Below are 20,301 nucleotides of genomic sequence, written 5' to 3'. Positions count from 1 at the left end.
ACATTACTTGCTGAATAATTCTGAGTATATGAGGGATTACACCAACAAACAATTTAAGATTATCAGGAGGCTATAAGAACATAGCAAGTCAGAAGAAGATGGAAAAGTCAATGTTTTGTGTATTAACCCTCCTTAAGGACCCACCAGGCATCTAGTCCTTAAGAAGAGTTAAAACCCGAAAATGTTGACTTCTCCATCCCCTGATGCTGCTTGGCTTGCTGTGTTCTTCCAGCTGCCTGTTGGTTTATTTTGGATTCCAGCATCTGCAGTTTTTTTTGTCTCTAATTTAAGGTTATCATTTGGGTTTGCAACGTGGCTCATGTACACTTTTATATATTCATGTGCAAGGACATCCTTTGCATGAAAAAGGAACATTTTCAAGCATTGCTCCTTTGAATTAAACAAAATAATGGAGTATAGTAATTTCATGGCAATGCCGTGACCAATCAATTGGTTTGTCGCCCAATGAGAACCTTTTACTTATTACTTTTACTTATAAATTGTTGCTCCCTTTTGAAACTTGGTAATCTTTTATCAAACCTGAAGAATATACAACAAAATGCTTTGACATCCCATCTACTATTTACTGAAAATTTCAAAATAGAAACTGATTTTGTTTTTACTGTCATTCAATTTTAGTCCGTAATTTGACAGCATTCTTTGACTTTTTTTATTATTATTTAAATTCTTGCATCGATTTTGGTACACCTGCAATCTTATTAATTGCATCTATATTTTGATTTTGTTTCCATGTAGATTCTTAACGAAAGTCCATCTCTGAAACTTACTGAAGCATCTGTTGGCTAGACCATCTTTACTTTGAGCTGCTGGTCCACTGAAGGTTTAGATGGCAATGAGTAATATGCAGCGTAAAGGTCTGAACACTGACACGAGAGAGGCGCAAGATGCACAGCTCTGACTGCAACCTTTACTGATCCATCATTGAAGATGGTACACTGAATTCTGGTGTTTTTTTCAATTAAACTGTTCTAACCATCATAGATCAATTTTTTTTTGTAAACTGATTACTTCCATCCTGGGCAGCTTCTAACACTTCACAGAATTGACCATAATGTAATGAAGGAGACTTGATCTTTCATTTAGAATGTTTGCTTGTTTTCTCAATGGATATGAGTGACAAAAAGATCGTACACGAAGAGCAATCACATTCCAGTGGTGCTTCAGGATTCTCCATAGAGTCTGCTAGAAGCATGCAGTCTGATGATTTCTTTCCTAGAAAATACAAAGTCATTAATGGTAACATGGGGCCTCCAATTCCTTCTGGTACACCGTGCAAATCTGACAGCAGCAGTCAGCTTAATGGCACACCTGCCATGCCAAAGATGGGTGTGAGGGCAAGAATCTCTGAATGGCCTCCAAAGAAAGAATTTGCAAAAGAAGGAGCAAATAGTAACCTAATGACATGGGATAGCAGGTCATTAGCCAGTTATGAAAATGTTTCCATGATGAGAGGTAGTCAAAATGGACAGAGTGACCAAAGTGTTGAGGGTCTGCCTGAGGAGAACCCGGATGTTGCTGAGGATTTGGAATTCGCAGATGCGAGATATATTTTTGGCGATCTCTTCACCAGATCTCCACACAGGGGCCTTCACCCGATAAGGCAGAGGAGCAACAGTGATGTTACGATCAGTGATATAGATTCTGAAGATGTTCTTGATCAGAATGCAGTAAATCCAAACACGGGTGCTGCTCTTCATCGCGAATATGGAAGCACTTCTTCAATTGACCGACAGGGTATAACTGGTGACAGTTTCTTTGCCATGCTTCGAGGATATAGAAGTGAAAGTGAGGACCCGACGAGCCCTGGCCCACTTGGGCTTAGTGATCTATTGCGCTGTGATTCTAGAATGTCGCCCAGTCTACAAGCAGCAACTCAGATTTCCCGAGCTGAATTTGTCAGAGTTTCGGGATATGATTATGTGGATAGTCCACTTTTTTTTTGCAAAGATAGCGATAAGCCATTCAAACGGAGATTGAAACCTGAAACAATAGAGGCATCTCTTTTTAGAAAGTTGAGAACTGCAAAAAGTGACCATGAAGCTTTAAGGTTCTCTTTCGAGCAGGAGGAGAACAGATTGGAAAAAAGCAACCAACTGTGGATGTGTCATAAGTGTTTTGCACACTATGATGTACAGAGCATTTTGTTTAATATAAATGAAGCAATGGCAAACAGAGCTAATGTAGGGCAAAGAAAAAACACAACCACTGGTGCATCCGCAGCTTCACAGCATCCAATTCCAGGAGGCTACTCTGCAAACTGTGAGTCTCCAACAGGCAGCAAAGAGGAATTAAACTCAAAGGAGAATTTGGATTCTGATGAGGGAGATGGGAAAAGCAATAATTTGACATTGGCATGCCCATACTTCAGGAATGAGATTGGCGGGGAAGGGGAGAGACGCATCGCACTTTCCAGGGCTAACTCCTGTTCATTTACTTGTAGTGAAAGCTGCTCCTTTGAGTCCTCACTCAGTTCTCACTGCACGAATGCAGGTGTGTCAGTATTAGAAGTACCAAGAGAGAATCAAGCAATCCATCGAGAGAAAGTGAAGCGATACATCATAGAGCACATTGATCTTGGAGCATACTATTATCGTAAATACTTCTATGGGAAAGGTAAGCTGGATGTTTTCAGTAAGTGTTGACCTTCTATTTTAAGCTAGTTGATATTTTTGTGGTGTTTGTCAGAAGAAACTTTTAAAAATGCACATTCTGCAAGTATTTGTTCAGTTTTCTATGACTTTCTTTCTACCTTGGTGACTCTATTTTGTTCCTCTGACTCATTCTGTGTGTTTATAGTCCATGTTCTCTTTGTTAATGTGTCTTGATCTTTCATATCTTCAGTGCATGTCTTCAATCCTAAAATTAGAGGCCGGTTTATTTTGGAAAGCAGTTATGTACACAGACTGGTGGAATTCTGAAACACTCTTCCTCATCTCCCAAAAGATTGTGGATGCTGAGGATCACTTGAATGTTTCAAAGCTGAGATTAATAGGTTTTCGTCGGGTACATGGAGCAAAACCCACTAAATGGGTTCTGCTCAGATCAGCCATGACCTAATCAACTGGCAAAAAATATTGTAGAAGATAAATTGATATCTCCTTTTGTGTCTGAAAAATGCAGTGAATGATGAAGGCTTCTGTCTCAGACTCAGAAATAGATTGTCTAGCAAATACAATCAAAAGATATCATAATACAAAACATGTGGTGATGCAAATTCCTGGGAATGAACAGCTGACCAAAAGATATTTCAGAACTAATTACAAATAAAGCAATGGGTCTCACGTGGAATTGTCCACTCATTTGAAAACATGTTTTGAAAAAGGGATTGAAGTACCTGGCAGAGCACATTGCCCACTGTTGTAGACTCTTCTCCATTTTCAATATCCTGTAAGTAGGATGTACATCAAACGGAGCATCTATTTCACCAGACTAAAGACGGGAGAAAAAATTTGAAGGCTATTTTTTATTATTTATTAAATATTATGTCAAATATGTTTTTAAGGGCACTTGATTATTGTTGGGGTGAATTAAGAGGAGGTCAGGATCGAGCAGTACTTTTTGTTTAGTAAGGTGAGCGTTATAAAGCAACTTTGATAACTGCAAGGCATTTTACAGTCATTAAGAAGTTTTAAAATGTAATCACTGGAAATGTAGGAAACATAGCCAAATGGAGCATTGCAAGATCCTACAATAAGGTAATGACTAGATAATATGATACAAGTGTGAGATAAATATTGACTTAGGATACCAGAAATGACTCTGAAATTTTCAAATACTCTTGAGAGGGAGAAGGGCTTCAGTTTAGCATGTGTTCCGAAAATTATCCTCTCTGACAGTGAAACACTCCTTCAATACTGCACTGAAAGAATCAGCTGCCACTTTGTGCTCATTTCTCTGGAGTGGGATTCAAATCCACAATCGACTATCTTAGAGGTGATAGTGCCACTGCCGATGGTTAACTCTAGCAGAATCTTGGGGGCATTCTGTTTGTAATCCTTGTTCAGGGAATAATATGAGGTACAGATTCTGATGTTTTAAGGGAGATATCTGCACACTGTTCTCATATCGGTGAGAAACGTGCTGCTTTTCAGCATTTTCAGAGCATTTGGTGTTAGTCTTCCAATATCAACAGCTTTGGAGACAAAGGAGGTGACTCATTTGCTGCAGAATTCATCCCCTCTGACCTGCTCATGTAGCCACAGTATTTATATGATTGGTCCAGTTCAGTTTGTGCTCAATACTATACTGCAAAATATTGATAGTGGCATATTCAGCAATGATGACAGTTGAACAAAGGGAGATGATCAGATTCTGTCTTGTGAAAAATATCTCTGTACTTGTGGAGCACAAATGTTACGTGCCGCCTATCAGTCCTAGCTTCTATGTTGCTTAGATCCTGATGGATATGAACACTGACTGCTTCAGTATCTGAGGAGTCCTGAATGCCTTTGACTATTTTGCAATGGCTCCATCTTCATTAAGATTCCTCATGGTCTATTCAGCTAAAATACTGATCTGTTGTTAAATATAATCACTGAAAATGTTGGAAACGTAACCAAATGGAGCATTGCAAGATCCTACACCCTTCTTTGGAGTGGCGTCATAAGTTGATTGGCCCTGGCTGAACCCAAACCAAAAGATCACATTGTACTGACATTTTAAAACAAAAAACCTTTACATGTAGGTATATAGGTATATGTATACATTGAATATTGAAAATTCCAAGGAAAGGAAAATAAAGTAAGAAGCAAAGATGGATTATTAAACAATACTGGCAACTAACATCAAAGGGATATAAATAATAAAAGGACAAAAGAGGTGAAGTGGGGCAGATTAAGGATGAAAAAGGAAACAAATGTAAGAAGGCTGAGGGTTTAGCTGAGGTATTGAATAGGTTTCTCTAGCATGGTCAAAACTTAAGAGGCTGCAGAAAAGGTGTTTGTATTTAAATTATATCAGGACTGGATGAGATGGAATCATAGAAATTTACAGCATGGAAATTGCTGTACCAGATATCCTAAACTAATCTGGTTCCATTTGCCAGCAGTTAGCTCATACCCCTCTAAACCCTTCTCTTCCTATTCATACAACATTTGAAAGGCATCTGGATGGGTGTAATTTTACCAGTCTCCATGACTTTCTCTGGCAGCTCATTTCATGAGAGAGAGAGAGAGACAGAGAGAGAATGCGTGCGCGAGTGAGATAGAGGCAGAGAGAGGGAGAGAGATAGAGTCATAGAGATGTACAGCATGGAAACAGACCCTCTGGTCCAACTCGTCCATGGCAGCCAGATATTCCAACCCAATCTAGTCCCATCTGCCAGCACTGGGCCCATATCCCTCTAAACCCTTCCTATTCATATATGCATCCAGATGCCTTTTAAATGTTGCAATCATAGTAGCCTCCACCACTTCCTCTGGCACCTCATTCTGTACATATACCACCCTCTGCGTGAAAGAATTGCCCCTCAGTTCTCTTTTATATCTTTCCTCTTTCACTCCAAACCTATGCCCTCTAGTTCTGGACTCCCTCACCCCAGAGAAAAGACCATGTCTATTTATCCTGTCCATGCACTGGATACCAAAGGAAGTTGGAAAGGAAATTCTAAAGCCATAAACCATAATTTTCCAATCCTCCTCAGATACAGCTACGGTGCCAGAGAACTGGCAAATTGCAAATATTGCAACTGATTGATCTGATCTGATCAGATCCAAGTCCTGCTATATTGAGTAATGGTGGTGGTAAGTTAAACAACTTATTGGAGGAGGAGACTTTACGATGATCCCCTTCCTCAGTGATTAGATTAGATTAGATTAGACTAGACTTACAGTGTGGAAACAGGCCCTTCGGCCCAACAAGTCCACACCGACCCGCCGAAGCGCAACCCACCCATACCCCTTACCTAACACTACGGGCAATTTTAGCTTGGCCAATTCACCTGACCCGCACATCTTTGGACTGTGGGAGGAAACCGGAGCACCCGGAGGAAACCCACGCAGACACGGGGAGAACGTGCAAACTCCACACAGTCAGTAGCCTGAGTCGGGAATTGAACCCGGGTCTACAGGCGCTGTGAGGCAGCAATGCTAACCACTGTGCCACCATGCCGCCCATGTGGGAGCCTAGCATATCATTGTATAAGACTGGGCTCAAACATAGAAAATAGGAGCAGAGTAGGCCATTTGGCCGTTCATAGGGTGAAAGTGAGGACTGCAGATGCTGGAGATCAGAGGCAAAATTAGAGTGGTGCAGGAAAAGCACAGCAGGTCAGGCAGCATCTGAGGAGCAGGAAAATTGATGTTTCGGGCAGGAGCCCTTCATTAGGAATGAGGCTGGGAGCCTCCTGGGTGGAGAGATAAGTGGGAGGGGGGGATATGGGGCTGGGGAGAAGGTAGCTAAGAGTGCAATAGGTGGATGGAGGTGGGGATGAAGGTGATAGGTTGGAGAGGAGGGTGGAGCGGATAGGTGGGAAGGAAGATTGGCAGGTAAGACAGATCACGAGGATGGTGCTGAGCTGGCAGGTTGGACCTTGGTAGGGTAGGGGAAGGGAAAATTAGGAAACTGGTGGTCCACATTAATGCCCTGAAGTGTTCTGAGGTGGAAGATGACGCATTCTTCCTCCAGGCGTTGAGCAGTGAGGGAGTGGTGGTGAAGGAGGCCCAGGATCTCCTGCATCTCCTCGGCAGAGTGGGAGGGAGAGTTGAAATGTTTATCTACAGGGCGGTGGGGTTGATTGGTGCGGGTGTCTTGGAGATGTTCCCTAAAGCACTCTGCAAGAAGGCGTCCTGTCTAACCAGTGTAAAGGAGACTGCATCGGGATCAACGGATACAATAAATGACATTTGTGGAAATGTAGGTGAAACGTTGGTGGATGTGGAAGGCTCCTTTGGGGCCGAGGATGGAGGTGAGAGGGGGAGGTGTGGGCGCAGGTTTTGCAATTCCTGTGGTGGTAGGAGAAGGTGTCAGGAGAGAAGGGTGGGAAGGGGGTGGGGGGGGGAGCGCGTGGACCTAACCAGGTAGTCACGGAGGGAATGGTCTTTGCGGGAAGTGGATAAGGATGGTGAGGGAGATATATCCCTGGTGGTGGGGTCCATTTGTAGGTGCGAGAAATGTCAGCGGTTTATGTAGAAGTTGGTGGGGTGAGGTTTGAGGGCGCATATCCGGGGTGTGGACGTGTTGGAAGGAATTGGGAATACGGAATAACATTTTTGCAGGAGGCAGGGTGGGAAAAGGTGTAATCCAGGTAGCTGTGGGAGTTGGTGACATAAAATAAATGTCAGTGTTCCAGACCATATACAACCTCATCACCTCAGGAGATCTCTCACCCACAGCTTCCACCCTCATAGTTCTGGAACCCCACACCGCCCAATTCTACCTCCTTCCCAAGATCCACAAGCCTGACCACCCCATCCGACCCATTGTCTCAGCCTGCTCCTGCCCCACCAAACTCATCTCTACCTACCTCGGTACCATCCTATCCCTTAGTCCAGGAATGACCCATATACGTTCGAGACACCACCCATGCTCTCCACCTCCTCCAAGACTTCCGTTTCCCGGCCCCCAACGCCTCATTTTCACCATGGATATCCAATCTCTCTACACCTCCATCTGCCGTGACCAGGGCCTCCAAGCCCTCTGTTTCTTCCTCTCCCGCCGTCCCCACCAATACCCTTCCGCTGACACACTCATTCGTTGGGCTGAACTGGTCCTCACCCTTAACAGTTTCTCCTTCGAATCCTCCCACTTCCTCCAGATGAAAGGAGTAGCCATGGGCACCTGCATGGACCCCAACTATGCCTGCTCCGTAGAACAGTCCATCTTCCATAGTTACACAGGCACCACTCCTCATCTCTTCCTCCACTACATTGATGACTACATCGGCGCCACCTTGTGCTCCCGCGAGGAGGTTGAAGGGCTCATCAACTTCAACACATTCCACCCTGATCTTAAATTCACCTGGACCATCTCTGACACCTCCCTTCCCTCCTGGACCTCTCCATCTCCATCAACGATGACTGACTCAACATTGACATTTTTTTCCAAACCCATTGACTCCCACAGCTACCTGGATTACACCTCTTCCCACTCTGCCTACTGCAAAAAATGCTATTCCGTATTCCCAATTCCTCTGCCTCCGCCATATCTGCTCCCAGGAGGACCAGTTCCACCACAGAACACACCAAATGGCCTCCTTCTTTAAAGACCGTAATTTACCCTCCCACGTAGTTGAAGATGCCCTCCACTGCATCTTATCCACGTCCTGCACCTCTGCCCTCAAACTACAGCCCTCCAACCGCAACAAGGACAGAACGCCCCAGTCCTCACCTTCCACCTCACCAAACTCTGCACAAACTGCATCATCTGCCGACATTTCTCCCACCTACAAATGGACCCTACCACTAGGGATATGTTTCCCTCCCCATCTCTATCTGCTGTCTGCAAAGACCATTCTCTCTGTGACTACCTGGTCAAGTCCACGCCCTCCCCAACAACCTACTCTCCCTTCCTGGCACCTTCCCCTGCTACTGCAGGAATGAAAAAACCTGTGCCCACACCTTCCCCCCCATCTCCAACCAGGGCCCCAAAGGAGCCTTCCACATCCATCAACGTTTCACATGCACATCCACCAGTGTCATTTAGAGTCATAGAGTGGTACAGCATGGAAACAGACCCTTCGGTCCAACCCGTCCATGCTGACCAGATATCCCAACCCAATCTAGTCCCACTTGCTAGCAGCCCGGCCCATATCCCTCCAAACTCTTCCTATTCATATACCCATCCAAATGCCTCTTAAATGTTGCAATTGTACCAGCCTCCATCACATCCTCTGGCAGCTCATTCCATACACGTACCATCCTCTGCATGAAAAAGTTACCCCTTAGGTCTGTTTTATATCTTTCCCCTCTCACCCGAAACCTATGTCCTCTAATTCTGGACTCCCCGACCCCAGGGAAAAGACTTTGTCTATTTATCCTATCCATGCCCCTCATAATTTTGTAAACCTCTATAAGGTCACCCCTCAGCCTCCGACTCTCCAGGGAAAACAGCTCCTGCCTTACAGCCTCTCCCTGTAGCTCAGATCCTCCAACCCTGGCAACATCCATGTAAATCTTTTCTGAACCCTTTCAAATTTCACAACATCTTTCCGATAGGAAGGTGACCAGAATTTCACGCATTATTCCAACAGTGGCCTAACCAATGTCCTGTACAGCTGCAACATGACCTCCCAACTCCTGTACTCAATACTCTGACCAATAAAGGAAAGCATACCAAACACCTACTTCACTATCCTATCTGCCTGCGACTCCACTTTCAAGGAGCTATGTACCTGCACTCCAAGGTCTTTTCATTCAGCAACACTCCCTAGGACCTTACCATTAAGTGTATAAGTCCTGCTAAGATTTGCTTTCCCAAAATGCAGCACTTCACATTTATCTGAATTAAACTCCATCTGCCACTTCTCAGCCCATTGGCCCATCTGGTCCAGATCCTGATTTGTTGTATCCGTTGCTCCCAATGCAGTCTCCTTTACATTGGGGAGACTGATGCCTTTTCACAGAACAGCGGGACACCCGGACCAATCAACCCCACCATCCCATGGCTGAGCCTTTCAACTTTCCCGTCCCACTCTGCCAAGGAGATGCAGGTCCTGGGCCTCCTCCACTGCCCGACGCCTGGAGGAAGAACACCTCATCTTCCACCTTGGAACACTTCAACTCTAGGGCATCATCGTGGACTTCACCAGTTTCCTCATTTCCCCTCCCCCGACCTTACCCCAGTTCCAACCTGCCAGCTCAGCAACATCCTCATGACCTGTCCTACTTGCCAATCTTCCTTCCCACTTATCCGCTCCACCCTCCTCTCCCACCTATCAGCTTTATCCCCATCTCCATCCACCTACTGCACTCTTAGCTACCTTCTCCATAGCCCCACCCTCTCCTTTTTATCTCTCCCCCCGGAGGCTCCCAGCCTCATTCCTGATGAAGGGCTCCTGCCTGAAACGTCAATTTCTCTGCTCCTTGAATGCTGCCTGACCTGCTGTGTTTTTCCAGCTCCACTCTAATCTTGACATCTGGCCAATCATGTCTGCTCTGCCATTCAAAATAATGATGATTGGTCATTCAGCTCAGTGCTCTGTTCCCACTTCCTCTTCATACCCTTTGATCTCTTTAGCTCTAAGAACTATATTTAACTCCCACTTGAAAATATTCAATGCTCTGACCTCAAATATGAACCAGTGTATCTGGTATCAAGGACAATGCTTATCATGATACGGAGGTCGGTCAACTCAGCTCCAGGACATCCCTCAGGAGTTCCTCAGGATAAGTATTTTTAACCAGCCTGTCCATAGATGTTATGAGGCAGCCCTGTAGCGGGTGCGACTTGAACATGGACCTTCTAGCTCAGAGAGAGAGGCATTACCACTATACCACGAGAACCCTAGTTTCACAGAGGAGAGTCCTAGGCCCAACCATCTTCAGCTACTTCATCAGTAACTGTCCCTCGTTGATAAGGCCAGAAGGGGACATGTTTACTGATGATTATCCAATGTTTAATACTATTCATGACTCCTCAGATACTTGAGCAGTCTATGTCCAAATGCAACATAACAATTCACAGGCATATGCTGAGAAATGCTAAGCAATGGCTATCTCCAATAAATGATAATATAACCATATGGGAAATGGCTGAGGCATTGAATAGGTATTTTGTGTTGGTCTTCACAGTGGAGAACATGAATAACATGCCAGTAATTGACATAGAGACAGAGGTAGGAGAAGACTTGGAAACAATCATTTTTACAGAAGAGATAGCGTTGGGCAAGCTAATGGAGCAAAGGACAGACTAGTCTCCTGGCCCTGATGGAATGCATTCCCAGAATATTATAAGAGATGGCGGGAGAAATAGCAAGTGCACTTATGGTAATTTTCCAAAATTCACTGGACTCGGAGCAGTTCTAGCAGATTGGAAAACAGCAAATTTGACACCACCCTTTAAAAAGGGAAGTAGACAAAAGGTGGAGAATTATAAACTGGTTAACTTAATGTCCGTAGTGGGGAAGATGCTTGAGTATATTATCAGGGAAGAAATATTAAGGCATCTAGATAGAAATTGTCTGGGGTTACCATTGACAAGAAATTGAACTGGTTGAGGCACATGGTACAGTGGCTACAAGAGTAGGGATCAGAGGCAGGGAATCTTGAATCAGGTAACTCACCTCCTGACCCCCCAACGTCTGTCCATCATCTGCATGTCACAGGTCAGGAGTGTGATGAAATACTCCCCACTTGCCTGGATGGGTGCATCTCCAACAATAGTCAATGCTTGGCAGTATCTAGGACAAAGCAGCCTACATCCACAAACATATACTCCCACCACCATTGGTGCTCAGTAGTAGCAGTTTGTACTATCTACAAGTTGCACTGCAGAAATTTACCAAAGCTCCTTAGTGCCTTCCAACCCATGACTACTGCTGTTGTGAAGGACAAGGGCAGAATATCCATGGGAGCACTGCTCTGCAAGTTAATCTCCAAGCAAGTCACATCCTGACTTGGAAATACATCACCATCCCCTCAGTGTTGTTAGGTCAAAAGCCTGGACTTTCCTTCCTAATGGCATTGTGGATCAATCTGCAGAAGATGAACTGCATCACTTCAAGATGGCAGCTTATTAGTACTTCCTCAAGCCCAACTGGGGATGTTAAAATGTTGGCCCATCAACGGGACCCACATCCCACGAGTCAACAATAAAATTCTGAATATTTATTCCACTTGCTGCAGGACAAGTGTGACATTCTCCTGGTTTCTGGCTATTTTTGTTTCCTCATGAAGACAGAAGGCAATTGCTCGCTCACATCATCCTCATGAGCTTGTCAACTTGCTGTAGGGTTGGAGTCGCATCTAGGCCACATCACGAGGATGGCAAATCTCTGTTTTTGAAAGACAATAAGTGAACCTGTTCAGTCATGCTTCCTGATGATTGTTTCATTGTCACCATTACTGGGACTAGCTTTTATTTTCTGACTTCTGGGAAATTATATTCACGTTTCACTGTCTAACCTTCTAACATTTAAACTCCCATCCCCAGAGAGTTGAGCTGGCTCCTTTGGAATTCTAAATCAGTTTGTCCACAGACCTGCCAGAGCAGCTGGAGTATCACCAGCACTTTGTTTTTAATTGAGATCTCCATCATCAGTATTTTCGTTCTGAATGTGTTTATTTTACCAACATCTTTTAAATTCCTCACTCACTGTACTCTTTGTTCCCTGTAATTGGTAAAATGGTTTTGTAAGCCCATTATAAAACAAGAGAGAGAATATTTCCCTGATTTCCCATCCTGTTCCACCCTGGTTATGGTCAATTAGAGATATATGCTGCTCCCCAATTAACAAACTGCTCCTCCCTGTCTATTTCTAGCTCTGCAGTGGGAAGTTACACACCCAGCTATAGTGTGGATGAGGTGTCTGGGGAGACCTGGTGCTGTGCACATGGTGCAGACACACTGGCTCTTTTACCTACAGCTGAAGGCCTGCCTGTGAGGAGTGACTTCAGTTCACTCTCTGAAGCTCAACCAGCTCAGCACTGAAATTCAACCAGGCCCACGTACAATCATTCAGTTGTTTATTTTTAATTTTATCCCAACATGCTGTGATACTCAGTACAAATAGCCTGGATGTTCGAGCTGTCTAAACTGGGATTCTCAATATGAACAGTTGGGTTGGTCCAGCTCCCAAAACTGGGAATCGCGATGGGAACAACCAGATGGTCCAGCTCCACAAAACTGGGAATGTCAATCTGAATAGTTGATATTGCAGGGGTTTTACAGCCGCCAGAGGTTTTACAGCTTTGCACTGGGGTGAAGGAGTTGATGACTGCGTTTAACTGTGGGGAGAACCTTTAGCGGAGGGGTTTGATGGAGAGGTGTGAGTGAGTTTATACAGGCAGTAGGTATATTGATGGAGGGAGGGTATTGATTGAGGGGGGTCTGTAAACTCCGCTCCTCCCCCAGGCATTTACAAGAGTGCACCCACAATTCCAGCTGCCCTGTGCAACAGCCGCTCGCAGACTTCCGCATGTTCACATTCAAACACCCAATCGTTGGCCACCAACTGCCACCGAGCATGTGAGCATTCATCAGAACTACAACTCCCATCAAGCCCCGCAGATCAAATGTCTGTTAGACACAAGCTGCTGACCCTCTACTCATGTGCAGGCGGCATGGATAATGTAGTTCACAGTGCTGGAGGAAGTTAGAAAATCAGGAAACTTATGTGGAGAAACAAACACTTAATGTCTAGAGTCTGATCTAACTCTTGATCTGAACTGAAGCTGCTGGAAAATGCTGTCTTTTTATGTTATAGAAAGAAGAGTAAGAATGAGGGGATCAGATAGTGAGGGTGTCCACAGCCAAAGGCAGAGGTTGCTAATGGTGAAGGAACGATTGAGATGTCAAATGGATGTTCATTAAATTGTGAAAGAGAGAAAATGTTCACGCTGCTCAGGGTAAAGTCAACAACATATAGGACTTACATATTTAATGGTAGGCCCCTGGGATATGTTACCGAACAAAGAGACCTAGGGGTGTAGATGCATAGCTCCCTGAAATTTGAGTTGCAGGTAGACATGGTGGTGAAGAAGGCACTTGGCACACCTGCCTTAATTGGTCAGAGCATTGAAAATAGGAGTTAGCGTGCTATGTTGTGGCTGCACAGGGCATTGGTGAAGCCACTTTCAGAATATTGCCAGGGTTTACTGCCATTGCAATAACCAGCACCTTCATCAATTTTCATCTTGGAGTGACTCAAACTGGCTAAAGACTGGCATCTTCTGATGGTACAGTTCTCCCCCTGTCACTTCTGGGAGAAAATCATTGCCAGTATGAGTCACTCTATGACAAAAATCAATCAAGGTGCTGGGTATTGCAATGGCAGTGAACCCTGGAAGTAGGACTGAAAACCTGATCCCCAGAAATCATTAAACATCCAATTATGCTGTTGCAGTACTTCCCCTGGAATGTATCTGGCAGTTGGGGAAAAATGCCCAGGTAAGCCCCATACCCAAATGGAGGACAAGACCAACCTGACAGATTTTGTCTTTCTGTTTACTCTTGGTCATCATTGAAGTGATGGAAGAGGTCAGCAACAGTGCTATAAAACAACAGTTGCAAAACCTTCACAATAATCTGCTCACTGCTCAGTTTGGGTTCTCACAGGGCCACTTGCTTCCTTGCCTCATTACAGCTTTGGTTCAAACGTGGACAAATGAATCAAAAACAGAAATTGCTGGAAGAACTCAGCAAATCTGGCAGCATCTGTTATGTGAAAGCAGAGGTGATGTTTTGGGTCCAGTGACCCTTCAGAACTGATTTTATCAAAGAAAAGATTGGTATATATGCTGATAATGGAGTGGGGTAGGAGCTAATGGCAGGTGGAGGTGGAGTCCAGAAAGAGAGAGAGGGAGAGAGCAAACACCAGCTTGGGAGAATGAATAGCTGCTCATGGAGATAATTAGCTGTCAATGGATTGTTTGTGGTGACAGTCCATGTGACTGACAAGGCCTGGTGTGTGGGGGTTGGCATAAGGATATGGGAAAAGGTACTCAGGCTCTAACATTTTTGAACTTGATATTGAGCCTGGAAGGCTTCAGAGTCTGTTCACTGCTTTGTCAAATTTCTGAAACACACTGCAATCAGAATTTGGATCATGATGGCATAAAGTCTTAGAACAGTACGGAAACAGACGCTTCAGTCCAACTTGTCCATGCCGACCAGCTATCCCAACCAACCTAGTCCCACATGCCAGCACCCGGTCCATATCCCTCCAAACCCTTCCTATTCATATCCAGATGCCTTTTAAATGTTGCTATTGTATTAGCCTCAACCACTTCCTCTGGCAGCTCATTCCATATATGTACCACCCTCTGCGTGAAAAAATTGCCCCTTATGACTTTCTTATATCTTTCCCTTCTCACTTAAAACCTATGCCCTCTAGTTCTGGATTCCCCCACCCCAGGGAAGAGCCTTTGTCTATTTATCCTATCCATGCCCCTCATGATTTTATAAACCTCTATAAGGTCACCCCGCAGCCTCCGACACTCTGGGGAAAACAACCCAGCCTGTTCAGCCTCTCCCTATAGCCCAAATCCTCCAACCCTGGCAACATCCTTGTAAATCTTTTCTGAACCCTTTCAAGTTTCACAACATCCCTCCGATAGGAAGGAGACCAGAATTGCACGCAATATTCCAAAAGTGTCCTAACCAATCTCCTGTACAGCCGCAACATGACCTCCCAACTCCTGTACTCAATACTCTGACCAAAAGAAGAAAGCATACCAAACGCTGCCTTCACTATCCTATCTACCTGCGACTCTACTTTCAAGGAGTTATGAACCTGCACTCCAAGGTCTCTTTGTTCAGCAACACTCCCTAGGACCTTACCATTAAGTGTATAAGTGCTGCTAAGATTTGCTTTCCCAAATTGTAGCACCTCACATTTATCTAAATTAAACTTCATTTGCAGTTAGGGATGGGCAACAAACACTGCTGCAGCCAGCCACACCCACATCCCAGTATGAACTTTTTAAAAATTAAACGTTTGTTCAAAAGGATTCAAAGATAAGTTCTATAACTGCAGGCCAATCACTTTTACCATTGAATTGGGAATAATTTTAGAAACAATAAACAGGCAAAAAATTAAGTCACTTATGCATGCATGGAATAATTAATGTTGGTCAACTTGGATTTTTTAAGGGCAAGTCATGCAAATCTTGAGGGACCAGAGTGCTTTGATGAGAGTAATGCTATTGATTTGATATTATAGACTTTTAGAAGGAATTTGATAAATTCTTGCAGAATAGACTTGCTAGCAAAATTGAAGCTCATGGAATAAAAGGATGAGGGGCAGGATGGATTCAAATTTGGCCGAATATAAGAAACCGAGTCATGATGAATGATTGCTGTTTGAGCAATATGATTTAGTATGAGGATTGCTACTTGTTTTGATCTCGAATAACGAACTAAATTTTGGTACAGTTTGTACATTTGTAGAAGGCACATAACTTGGAAATATTGTGAACTGAACTAAACAGATATTAGTGATCAATTTCAATGAACTGGTGAAATGTGCAGACAGGTGGCTGGTGGAAATTAATGCAAACAGATGTGAATTGATTCAGTTCAATAGGAAGAAAGTAAATTTTAAAAATATATGGTAGTTTTTTAACCCCTTACCCAGCAAAGACGAGTAAACTTGTCTTCACCCAATGTGTCTTTTTCAGAGTGCGACGAGTAAACTCGTCCAAAACATATAATTTCAAAAAACAGCCACAGACGAGTTTATACGTCAATTCTCGGCATTTCTGGGCCCTTCTCAGCTAGAAACGAGTATACTCGGTGACTTATATGTCTGGTAGCTGTGTCTCTTCCGCCTTAGGCATTGCAAGAAGCGTTGACGCACCGCTTTTGGGCACACACTGTCATTCGGCTTTTTTCTGTTTTTTTTTTACAAATTACGCCCAGATGTCGAGCTCAGAAGATGACAATGAGTATGAACCTTCTATTAGAAGCTTGGATACATCAGATGAGAGTGCAAGCTCATCTGATAATGGCTGTTCTCTCTGAAGTGAGGAGGATGGACGAATTTGATGTCGACATGTGGTGTCGGAAGAATGCATGCTTCCTCCACCACCACACTTCCCATTCACTGGAAATCCTGGAATATCAATTGATCAAGACACAGCTGATATGACTCCTTTGGATTTTTTTAGTCTTTTATGTGACAACAGAATTATTGATCGAGTTGTGGACGAAACTAATCGCTTTGCTGAACAAACTGGAGAAAGAGATTGTATGCCCTGTAACAAAGGCAGAAATTTGTGTGTTTTTGCCTTGAAAATGCTCGGGGGTATTGTGAAAATGCCAGATCAAGAAATGAACTGGTCGAAAGATGGGCCACTTGAAAGACCAATTTTATTTTGCTGAAAATGGTATCTTCAAAATAAAATTTCAAGTAAAATATTGGAAATAGATAAAAACAAAAGTTATTTCCATAATCAGCATTAAAAATACTATTTTTAAAAAAAAGCAATAAAAAAATTTGTCTGAAAATGAAACGTTTTCTCGAAAAAAAGTCGCCGGGGAAGGAGTTAATTACACAATTTCGTATCCCAGACAAGGCTGGTATTTGGTGCCCATCCCTAACTGGGAGAAAGTGTGGATTGTAGATGCTGGAGATTAGAGTCGAGAGTTGGTGCTGGAAAGCAGAGCAGGTCAGGCAGCTTCCAAGGAGCAGGAGAATCGACGTTTCGGGCATAAGTCCTTCATCAGGAAACTGCATCCCGAACTGCACTTGAAAGTGGCGAGGAGCCATCTTCTCAAAGCACTGCAGTGCTATTAGGAAGGGAATTATAGAATTTTTCACCAGGATAGTGAAGGAAAGGTGATACATTTTCAAGTTAGGATCATGCGTTACTTTTAGGGCAACCTGCAGGTTGTGGTGTTCCCATGTTATTGCTGCTCTTGTGACCTTGATTATGTACAGGGATGTGCTGAGAGGTGTTGTAAACCGATCCTTTCTACAGTTCATCTTTTAGATGACACTACTGTGTGTCAAAGTTAAAGATCACACAACACCAGGTTATAGTCCAACAGGTTTAAACCTGTTGGAGTGTAACCTGGTGTTGTGTGATTTTTAACTTTGTACACCCCAGTCCAACACCGGCATCTCTAAATCATGACTACTGTGTGTCAGTATGAAGGGAAGGAACGTTTATGATGGAGAATGCATTGTTGGTTGAAGTGGTTGCTTTGTCCTGGATGGTGTTTAATTTAGCGTGCTGTTCAAGTTGCACTTACTTGGTTAAGTGGAGACTTTTGAACAAACGTTTAACTACTTTTTACCCATCTGCCTTAAATAGTGACAGACAGACTTTGGAGAGTTGATGAGTGATTGATTGTAGAATTCCCAGAACATTTTTATGACTGGCCACTTGGGTTTTTGCTCAGTTGTAGTCTCAAGGGTGTTGAATGTGAGGATTTGGGAATGATTAGTTTCAGCAATGGTTAATTTCTCTTTCTTTTGAAGATGGACCACTGCTGGCTGTTGTGTTGCACTGCCGACTTAACTTCCCCAGCCTGAATATTGTCCAGATCTTGATGCACAATGGCACAGACTTTTCAGTGTATAAAGTAAAAAAGTGCTTTCTAAAGGGGTGCAGGAATAGAGAAGATGTGAGGTTAAGTGTACAAATCATTGAAGGTGCCAGGACAGCTTGAAAATTTGGTTAAAAAGGTGTGCAGATCATGACCTTTAGAAATAAAAGTCTATAATATAAAAACAAAGTCGGTGAATCTCGGGAAGACAGTGATTTGGCCTCAACTAGAATGTTATATACTGTTCTGGGCACCACACTTCAGGAGGGATGTGAAGGTATTGGAGACTATTAGGAATACAAAAACCAAGATTGTTTCCAAAGATAGCTACCTAGATTGAAGAAACTCTACCTGTCCTTCTTCGAAGTTTGAGGAAACATTTGGTGTTCAAAATCACGAGGAATCAAGACAGAATAGAAAGAAACAGCTCCCATTGACAATTGTGCCAGTCCAGAGGAGACTGATATATGATGAAGAACCATTAACAAAGTGAGGAAGTGTATTTTAAACAATCAGCGGTTAAATTTGGAATGCTTTGCTGAAGAGTGATGATGATGAATTCAGTTTGTGGCTTTGAAAAGGGAATTGGACAAACACCTGAAGAACATTATCCATTTGCATGGCTGGAGTGGGAATAACTGATATGCTCTTACAGACAGTAGACATTGACTTGATGGTTTGAATTGTCTCCTTTATGGTAAAAATTCTTGCTTCTTGACAAATGTAACACAGTGTATGAAGTGTGAGGCAACGTAAGAGTTGAGTTCTCCTTGGATTGTACATTTTTGTGTCCTGTACCTTTACAAATTTCAACATTGATTTAAAAAAATAAGCCTGAAAGCTTTTATGTTGTTATTTGTCAAGAAATTCTTGATTGCTTCAGTACTATTTTAAAATCCTAAATCACAGTAAACTGGTGACATATCAAATAGCTTCAAATGACTGGTTAATTAATTCTCATCAAAGGATTTAAGAGTACTTTCTCTTAGTTATGAGTCCTGATTTTAATTGTGAACAGATGGTCTCAGTTTCTACTTGACAAATGTTTGCAGCACAGAGCTACTCATAATTTACTACAAATTGACAAATTAACTCATGTTATACCCATTTATAATAATGATCTCTCTATTTTATAGTTTCAATTTGTTGAACAAGGATCTTCTCTCTGGTATGTAAGGAATTATGTAGCTGGTGGAGACCGGGATTCCGCCTGTAGCACATTTACACTGGGATTTATTTTGGTTCTTAGATTAAGAAAGGCATGGATTAGATCTCAGCAAGATTTGTGCTGAACTGGAATGCTAGTTGATGCATCTGACACTGTTGTAAACTGTTGAATGATACTCATGTTTGTCCAGGATAACTGGATTACATGTCGCAATACCAGGCTGGATGTTGGTGTCTGTGTTTGGTTGTCTCATGGTTCCCTAATTGTTTTCTATTATTTTGTTAGTTAGAAATACGGTCATTTGGCCATTCAAGTTTGCTCTGTCATTCAAAATAATCATGGCTGATCATCCAACTCAGTACCCTGTCCCTGCTTTTTCCCAATACCCTTTGATCCTATTAACCTTGACAGCTATATCTAACTTATAGAAAACATTCAGTGCTTTGTCGTCAACTGCTCTCTGTGGCAGAGAATTCCACTGACTCCCCCTTCTCTAGGTGAAGAAGTTTCCCTTCATGTTAATTGTATCCTTAGTCTGTGACCTTTGGTTCTGGACTCACTAATCATTGGAGAGTTGCATCCTCCCTATGTTTATGTGACATTTTTAAGTTGTTTGATGGGTGCTGTCTGACCTGAAAGTCACGAATAGCTATGTTGTGATGGTAATGCACTGTAGGCATTGATGTTTAATATGTAAGTATTACAGTCATAGTCATAGAAATGTAGAGCATGGAAACAGACCCTTTGGTCCAACTTGTCCACGCCAACCGGATATCCTAACCTAATCCTGGATATTTTAAAAACACTTCAGGCAGAAACTGGGCAGATGGAAGTTACAGTCACTCTCCATCGTGGGAAAAAAACCTGGTCATCAGATGTGAGGCACTGTCATTGCTGTTATATGTGGCACAGGTCTGGCCTATTCCCAGAACCTATGCCGCTGCAGTCACCTGGGCCATCTTCCA

At 43.2% G+C, this 20,301-nt stretch overlaps 1 protein-coding gene across 1 annotated transcript in view; it reads left to right on the top strand.

The window, feature by feature from the left end:
* Window positions 1-1,169: 1,169 nt before the first annotated feature.
* The window catches only part of LOC132834023 (signal-induced proliferation-associated 1-like protein 2), a 427,470-nt gene continuing 408,338 nt past the window's right edge, over window positions 1,170-20,301 (top strand). Inside the window, exon 1 of the mRNA XM_060852741.1 lies at window positions 1,170-2,634. Within this exon, the coding sequence (XP_060708724.1) occupies window positions 1,212-2,634 (1,423 nt within the window). The 5' untranslated portion in view covers window positions 1,170-1,211. The remainder of the gene's footprint in view (window positions 2,635-20,301) is intronic.

The sequence above is a fragment of the Hemiscyllium ocellatum genome, chromosome 3 (genome assembly GCF_020745735.1).
Source record: "Hemiscyllium ocellatum isolate sHemOce1 chromosome 3, sHemOce1.pat.X.cur, whole genome shotgun sequence".
Classification (NCBI taxonomy): Eukaryota; Metazoa; Chordata; class Chondrichthyes; order Orectolobiformes; family Hemiscylliidae; genus Hemiscyllium; species Hemiscyllium ocellatum.
This window is presented reverse-complemented; position numbering and strand designations above follow the sequence as displayed.